This window comes from Perna viridis, chromosome 13 (genome assembly GCF_037379345.1).
Source record: "Perna viridis isolate PV_CMFRI_1.1 ecotype Kerala chromosome 13, ASM3737934v1, whole genome shotgun sequence".
Lineage (NCBI taxonomy): Eukaryota > Metazoa > Mollusca > Bivalvia > Mytilida > Mytilidae > Perna > Perna viridis.
This window is the reverse complement of record NC_142457.1, coordinates 27,736,394-27,745,498: the sequence shown is the minus strand read 5'-3', so window position 1 is coordinate 27,745,498 and position 9,105 is coordinate 27,736,394. Positions and strand designations below refer to the sequence as shown.

The window sequence follows — 9,105 nt, the reverse complement described above, 5'->3', positions numbered from 1 at the left end:
AACCCTTAAAAATCATTGGAACGTTTGAATTCAGTATTTTACATCAATCTCATGTAAACATCAAAGTAACTTGGATTTATTTCATTCTGTTTCAAATGAAAGCTTGATCAGCTTTGGTGAATTAAATGTGGTACAAACATACCACTGATTTCAAGAGTTATTTCCCTTACCCTAGATCTACCTCCTTAATTTTATTGTTCACATTAATCTTAGCTTACAAAGTGTGAAGGGCATAGAAAATGTTAATTTTTAAGATTGACTTTAGTTGGTTACTGTTCTTAGCTGAGGGACATTGTAATATTCCTAAAAAAGTGATTATAGTACCATAGTGACTCTTGAATTATATATTTCACTCATAGTTTGGACACGAAACATCATTTATCTCTACAATTTGTAATCATATATTAACAAATAGTCAACATTCAAGTATGTATTTTGGGTGTGAGGTGGCCGAATGTTTCAATAGAGAGTTGTGCCGCCAACGCTTCGTACGCCCGTCCCTTTCAACCCCGCCTTTATAGTATTCTATAATATTAATGAATAACTAGTGTTGCTTTAAATCACTGCTCTAGAAACAAATTAATAACTTATATGCTTATCAACCCAAGATACACATGCACATTTACTTTTTATGAATAAAGTCCTATGACAAAAAAGACATGCATTAGGCTGTTATAATAAATCAGTAGTTCATTAAGTATATAACTGAGTTGATTAATTGATCAAAATTGTGCTGCGGCTCATATCAATTAGTACACCTAAGATCCATGGATAGCGCTCTGGCTTAGTAGTCCGAAATCGCGGATTGCCCAATTCTCGTGTAAAAAAAAACATAATAACGCAAAAGATACAGTAGTGGAAAACCATTAATATCGAAATGGAGCTCAAAAAAATAGAAATAACCAATCCGCCAAATAATAGATGCCGCTTGAAGCATGCATTTATTTTAGCTATGGTCTGAAAATCGTGAATCGACCAATCTTCGTGAGAAAGCCTTACAACTCAAAAATATATTATAAAAAAATATGAATCTGTGGAAAGCTAGGACACTCCAGAAAAAAGAGAAAAAATAAGTCAGTTTAAGTTCCATAAGAATCGGTGAAAGCGTCTTTTAAGTATTGTACAAAAAGTATGTCATAATCAGTCCGACGGACGTAAACTAAACACGTGAAAATCAATAATTAATTATTTCAGACGAATCACACATACTGGTATATATTGCTATGTTTTTTTCATGTCACAACTCAAAGTGAAGCCGGGATACCAGTTGGCAAGATTAATAGAAGAGTACATATACATGTTGGCAGAAGCCTATTTCGGCAACTCTTTTTCAATTTTTTTTTTTTTTTTTGAAACACGAATTTGAAAATTCAAGGTGATAAGTTGAAAATTCATGATAACAACTGTGAAAAATTAATCTGATATCATGTAAAAAATCTCCGTTTAGGGGGGCGTAAGCTTGGTCCTCAGACCTACCATATGAATCCGCACCAGTCCCCCACCAGACGTGGTTTTATGGAGCCAACGTATTCTAGATCATTCAACTGCATATAAGGCCAAGTATTTCTCAGGATAGGAGGATTTTATTTTCTATTTCTTACCAGATATTTGCTAATCTAATTTTAGCTATTTGAAGTAGATATATTCTTAAAATATAGCCACATCAGAAGAATCATGCATAATTTCAGTCACCAAGAAATGAAGATTTTTGTATTATACAGAATAATTCTTATTTTGGGGTAGTAGAATGATATCTGTAAATCTTAGGGAGAACACTGTTTGTCTTTTTGTTTTAATTTTTTACCAGATATTTGCTAATCTGATTTTAGCTAATTGAAGTATAGATATGTTCTTAAAATATTGCCACATCAGAAGAAACATGCAAAATTTCAGTCACCAGGAAATGAAAGGTATCTCAATACTAGAAACTGATGCGAAAAAATCCTGATTTTGAAATCCCCGTCCCAATCTTTTTCAGTTTTTGTCAATTTTGTGGGGGCGAGAGATGAAATCTACTAATTAATTTTATTTGTGCCTAAAGGAAATATCAGAATATGATAATTATTATATTCCGTCAGTTTAAATGTGTTGTTGACGTATTATTTTATATAACATAAATGTGTTAACACATTAAAAATCTTTTGATCCGGCCCTATATCCAAGCCTCTTTTTATTGTTTTTTTTTTTTTTTATTCTTTATTGTGTTCATTTTCAGGTTTTTTTTCCTGGACATATTGTTGGGCGTGTACACTTATAGCTATTCGTTCAAGACGATAGCTTGTTTGTCGTCCTGTTTTTTGTTTCAATTTAATGTGTTTCAGTTTTGTATGTTTTCTAGTTACTAATGGCAAACCCCCAAATAAAATGGGACTTAAACCTACATGTATGCTGTTATGTCTAGATCTCTTTTTGGCTAAATAATTTTACTTTTAAAAAAATGTGTATGAAGGGTGATAACCCCATTTACCAGGATAAGTGCGTGCACATTTTGTCTTGTCCATTCAAAATGTGTATAAAATGTTCAACTTCAATGTGATCAACATAGGTGGATCCAAGGGGTTGGGAAACTCAACCCCCTCCCTCCTTATGAAGGTTTAGATGTTTTCCTCTAGTTTGTTTATTTTGTCAGAGTAATCAAGAGAACCAAGGTTATAGCGGTAATCAAAAGAATGTAATCCAGGGACAAAGACCAGACATGGAAAACAGACACACACAACAAAGAACATAAAGTAACTAAAATCATACATACAAAGTAACAAAAGTAAATGAGCAACTCGGACTCCACTAAAAACTGGGAGCATGGACCAGGTGCACCGGTAGGGTAAGCGTCCTCTAATTGACTAATTGAATGATCTTTTCTTCCTTTTTAATTACTGTAATCACGTGATTATTTTTTGCAATAGCATCACATCACAATCAACAGCATTCAACAGCAGATTTCCATGATGAATGACCGATGTTTATCTATAGAAATCATGCCATTTTTAACAGGAAACAGTAATATGATAAATACACATTCCATGCATAAATGTATAACTCCCGAGACAGTTGTGTGCATTCGTAGCATTAATAAATGGCAAATATTGAAGGCTTTTTAGGGGAATGTTTGGCCAATGGAACAAAGCCTGCTTTGTACTACTCTGACACACTGAGCTGAATCTATTATGCTACCTCAGAGAAGCAACAGCATGCATGTATGCATTTCCCCTATTCTTACTAATGATTCAGACTCCCCAAGTCAACCAACCAGTCATCACTCTATCGCATATACAGATGCTCATGTATAGATGTTCATGCAGATCTGTTTATACTACTTGATGACAATCCGTATTTTTCACAGTATTCTATGGTAATGATCCGTAAAATCCTGAACTTTCTGAAATTTTAACAAAGGTACTACGGAGGTATTCACAATCTGTATAGCGTAATTTGCAGATGTGATACACAAAGGTTTAGTATGTTTTGTGTTTATCTAAAATAGAACTTTCACAAAACAAGAGGCTCCCAGCAGCCTGAATCGCTCACCAGGTTGGATTTTGCCTTTCAAAGGCAATAAATTTTACAAGAAGTTGTCCAACAATTTTGACTCAAGAGGTCTTTGGTAGGACTTAACACAAGGACCATTTCAATAACTGAATGTTTCTTTTAATCTATCATAGTTTTCAAGATATTGACTGAAAACTGTAAAAAAAAAAAGTCATTTTTTACCTTTAAGGGCAATAACTCTTACAAGGAGTCGTCTGACAACTTTTATCCCTTAAGACTATTGTAGTCCTAATAAAAAGGATCATTTCAGCTATTGGAAGAATGTAGCTTAACCTAACGGTTTTAGAGATATATGCAAAAAAACTATTGTCTGTTTCCTATGTTTTATTTTAAGTAACAGCAGCCACGTTTTTCGACTGATCAAATATCCCCACATCAGTTCTATGCAGGATACCCCAAGGAACATTCACACCAAGTTTGGTTCCAATTGATCAAATAATGTCAGAGAAGATTTTTGAAAGAAATAACATCAAAAATAACAAAAATCGTTGATAAAGGGCAGTAACTCCAACATGGCTTAACAGATTAAAGCCAAAATTTGACCAGATAGATCTCACCATGCTGAACATTTTACCCATGTCAGAAATTAGCATAACCTAACAGTTTAGGAGATAAATGCAAAAAACTACTGTCTGACCCCTATGTTCTATTTACAGAAACGGCGGCCATATTTTTCAACAGATCAAAAATCCCCACATCAGTTCTATGCACGATACCCAAAGGAACATTCATAGCATGTTTGGTTTCAATTAGTCAAGTCGAGTCAGAGAAGATTTTTGAAAGAAATAACATCAAAAATAACAAAAATCGTTGATAAAGGGCAATAACTCCAACATGGCTTAACAAATCAAAGCCAAAATTTGACCAGAGATAATTCTCATCATGCTGAACACTTTTTCCCAGTCAGAATTTAGCTTAACCTAACGGTTTTCGAGATAAATGCAAAAGACTACTGTCTGACCCCTATATTCTATTTTTAGTAACAACGGCCATGTTTTTCAACAGATCAAAAATCCCCACATCAGTTCTATGCAAGGTACCCCAAGGAACATTCATACCAAGTTTTGTTTCAATTGGTTCAGTAGTGTCAGAGGAGAAGAGTTTTGTATAATTGTGAACAACAACGGACGATGACAACAGACGCCAAGTGATGGTAATAGCTCACATGGCCTGTGGCAAGGTGAGCTAAAAATGCATAAGCATTTCTTATCTTTCAAATCAAAACAAATATTTCAAATGAAATAGTCGTTAAAATCATGGGACCATTTGAAACTGTCACTGAAATTTTCAATATTACAATTTATTTTGATTTCATGAAAAAATGGTTCTAATGCATACCAAATATAGACATTTGTAACCCAAGTTACATCAAATGGTAAACAAGGCCACATTCTAGTGATGTTGACAAGAAAAAAACTAAATTTTAGATAAATATTTTTATTTTATTCTATTGTCATAGTCAATCTGACTAGCATACAGGAAGTAGTCGTACAACAACATAATACTCATACATATCAAAACAGAACAACCAGTAACCTTAAATATATCAATCTATCTGTATTACACCTCACATGAAGTTTATCATCCATAAAAATATAAGTACGGTTGAAGCTGGAATGTCACTTGGGTTTCATGTGTGTATTGCAGTATTATAATTTTTATAAAAACTTTTACCAATTAAGAAGTAATAAGAATTGTTTGTTGATATGCATAATTGCATTAAATAAATAGAGGTTTATAGTTTATATATTTTCATGCAAAAACTTCAAGAGTTTCAAATGGTGGAGTTATTTAAATTAATCTATATACACGTACAAAGAAATTCAACATCATTAAAAATGCTGCTTAAAACATCGCTGTTAAATATCATCAACAAAACAGCCATCAACAGTTAATTTTGTAAAATGTTTACAGTTCAATGAGTCTATTCACTTGACCTTTTTTCCAATGGTGAATAAATGTAAAAAATATGTGATGAAAGATTGTGTGATCAGTTTATCCTCGGGTGTATTTTCCCCATATATGTAGCATGAACACTGAAGCAATGAAGATTAGACTGATCACTAATACAGGTACTGGTCCCCTGGAATAAAATAAAGCAAATCTTTAAAAAAAAAAAACCTACACCAACACAGACACATGTATGTTAGTTTAAACAATTAACACTGGAACTGTTAGAAAGTGAAATTCTTTGAGTAAATTTGTAGGAAAACAGACAGACTGACAAATCATTACAAGAAAAAAGACTTATATTATTATTAAACACTCAACAAACTCAAGGGAGACAATCAATAAATGAAGAAGACAAAAGCCATATAGTTATTGCTATTTTTGTCTGTAATGTTGTTGAAGTTTACACTAATAATGACACACGGTTCGTAGTTTTGAGCAATAATTTATCTGTAAAGTGATGAAGATAACATCTAGTGTATCTTGTCAGATTTTAATCAGGTATCTAGAAACTTTTCAATTTCCATTTGCAATTTTTAAAATGGCGTACTCACACTTTAATTCCTGGTGAATCTTCTGTATAAAATCTCCACATGCCAGCACTGCTGCTTCCACCTCCTGCTACAGTTTTACTTCTTCCTCCTGCTGAGCTTGTGGTCTTTCTGAAAAAGATAAGAAGGAAGGCTTGAGGTGGAAATATTGATAGTCATTTTATAACTAGAACAAATCATTATTTTTTTTTGCCATTGTTAACAGCTGATTATGTATAAATTGTCAGTACATGTATCTTCTTGTTCATTTATAATTTCAAGTAAATTTCTAACTCTCAAGACCTGCAAAGAAACTTGAAGACATGCACTTACTAACAAGATGTTGCACACTACGTCCTGCTACAATGTAAAAATACTCCCACTCAACCATTTACTGTAAACATGTACATGTACATTTAGATAAGTGAGGAATCTGGAAAGGACCCAGTACAATTCATCTTGCAAAAGTAATATACCAAATATCTAAGAATTCCGTCTAATAGATACCGAAATATGTTACAGAAAAGTGTAATGAACAAATGGAAGTGATTGATACAATGTATACAAATATCATAACCTCCAGCTGAGATATAACTACTAAAAAAAAACTTAAATGCAAATTGATATACAAAAGTCACAATTTTAATAGTCTTGGTATTGTTTTAAAGTGTAAATACTGAAAATATGAGCTTGAACTTCACTGCACTAAAAACAGACCTGACTTTATGGAGTCAAAGAACCGTAATGGTAAATTCTGGATTTGACCAAGCCGAATTCCGCCTTAAGGTGGCAGAAAATCAGGTCTGTAAGAACCTAGCAAATTGAAGAAGCATTTCTGATTCTTTCTACTATCATTCATTGGCCAGTGTTAAAGTAACGCAAATGATTTCTTTTCAAAGTAATCTTCATCATCATATACAATTTAACAATATTTTAAAACACATATTGATGTTAACATACCTTTGTCTTGTTGTTGATCCTCCTCCAGATCGAGGGGATACTGTTTTGGATGATGGACTACGTCCAGCTCCTACTGAGGTTGCACTTGCTGGGGCAGGCTTAAATAGAAGATAAAAATAAAAAACGTATTTTTTGTTCTTCTTCAATTCCTTTAAAAATGTGTAGTTCTGCTGTCAACCAAAAAATCTTTTTTTTTTCTCATTCCACCTGCTCTTTGAAAATATACAATATACAGTCCCACATTTTCCCCCCAAAATTAGGCAAAAAAAAAAAGAAAACATTCAGGGATTTCATTTATTTTTGCAATTCAGGTACCATTTCTTTTGTAGGGGGGTTCATCACTTTCTTTTATAAAATAATGAAGGTACCTTTCAGTGGCTTAGAAGGGTATAAGTACCTGGTACATGTACCGCCTCGTAATGAAAGCCCTGAATAATCTTGATTTCTGTTACCAGCAAGAAAACGTAGGTACATGTACATGTAGGTACTTGTAGGTAAATAATTTTATTTTTCAAAATAAAAGTTTATATTGAGTTAATGGGGAAACAATTTAGACCTTAACAATGCTTGAGCCAAAATAGCAATAAAATGTTCAGGGTAGGCACAAAAAACTAGGGTACATGTACAAAAATGTAGGTAAAAATCATTTCCTGCTACCATATAACACACATTGAATGTACATGTACATTGTATGGTAGCAGGAAACAGACATATTTTGGGGGCCTTATATGGAATGTACATTTTTTTTTTAGAAAAATGTCCTATATTAAAGTATATGTTCATGCATTACAATCTTTTGGTGCTTATCAGAAAATTTAATTCAGATGGCCTTTCTAATGTAAAACTCATTAACATATGCCAGATTTTACAAGGTCAGCAAACAAACGGGAAATAAGAAAAATCATTATTACATGTAAAAGAATTGAAACAGTAATATCCAACTTTAAAAAATCAGAATTCTGCTTTAAGACTGAGGAAAATCATGTTTTATACTCAAGCCAAAAAGCTAATATGGTATTCAGGGGTTTCATTATTTTTTTGCAATGCAGGTACCTTTGGTTTTGTAGGAAGTACTTTTCATCATTTACTTTTATAAACATATATGAAATTTTAAAATTCAGGAAGTACATTTGTACTTTTCAGTAGCTTAGAAGGGTAAAAGTACCTGGTATCGCCTCTTAATTAAAAGCCTGGGTATTGTCTTTAAAAATTCATGTGCCAAACTGCCCTATACATGTACAAATAGTTCATGCATTAGCTTCAGTATGTCTAAAGTTACAAGTATAAACTGAAGACGTTCTGAAAACAAGTGTTGGTTTAGACTTTAAAAGATATGTAATAACTTCTACAGTGAAGTTGGAATTATGTTCCCCTCTATTTTTACTATAGTCTTCATTCAGAATGAATTTCATTTTTATGTAAGTCATAAAAGTCAGAAAATAGTCATGATAAAGCACGCCAGCCCTCCCTTAGCTGTGATATCGTAGCACTTGTTTTTTTTATTTGATTTTGCGATCTGCTGCTTAAAAAATACCAAAAAATACTTAAGAGCTACGTTTCGGAGCTTGCCCTCCCTAAGACCTCTGGAAGACGTCTTCACAGCCAATGACCAAAGGCAATATCAGACCCCTAAACAATCTTTAGGTATGGCAGAAATCATCACCTTTTCTTGCTGCACATACATGTACATGTATAAGAAAAAGCCAGGTCAAAATATGCCATTTCAATTTGATTATATTTTGTCAAATCTTATTTCAAATCTACAGTATTTGTCTACAGTACTGGATGTTTGAAGTTGAAAATTGAAATTGTCAAATTAACCAATTCAGGAGCACGGCTTTCATGTAAACATATGCATACATTATCAGCCGGTTCAATTATTTATTACGTGTACATTTGTATTTCATTCACCACACCAAATCAAACAAATGAAGGCACTATGGGAAAACAAACGAAGCAAAACTGAAAAGGTAGATAATTTTCACATTTCGAATATGTTGTTTACTGGATAGAGTGGTTGTAAACGTTAACTTACCATGTTGACGTGGACAGCTTCTAATTTTGAGAAAATGAAAGCGTGACGTAGTCGGAAAGAAAAATTCTCAGTCAAAGGTGCGCT

The 9,105-nt window shown here is 33.0% G+C and overlaps 1 protein-coding gene across 1 annotated transcript; it reads right to left on the bottom strand.

Annotated features, from left to right (window-relative positions):
- Positions 1-4,967: 4,967 nt before the first annotated feature.
- Positions 4,968-9,105, bottom strand: LOC148600190 (uncharacterized). The gene is made up of 4 exons (XM_088558453.1): positions 9,022-9,105; positions 6,987-7,084; positions 6,051-6,158; positions 4,968-5,629 (listed from the first exon to the last, which is right to left on the bottom strand). The coding sequence occupies exons 1-4, from the start codon at positions 9,022-9,024 to the stop codon at positions 5,542-5,544; spliced, it is 297 nt and encodes a 98-aa protein (XP_088414579.1). The 5' UTR covers positions 9,025-9,105; the 3' UTR covers positions 4,968-5,541.

Bases quoted from the DNA above. Each gene is read 5' to 3' on its own strand.
- LOC148600190 (XM_088558453.1), bottom strand. The intron at 6,159-6,986 runs GTATGTTAACAT...TATCTTTTTCAG, and splicing joins GGATCAACAACAAGACAAAG to AAAGACCACAAGCTCAGCAG. The intron at 5,630-6,050 runs GTGAGTACGCCA...ATTTTATTCCAG, and splicing joins GATTCACCAGGAATTAAAGT to GGGACCAGTACCTGTATTAG.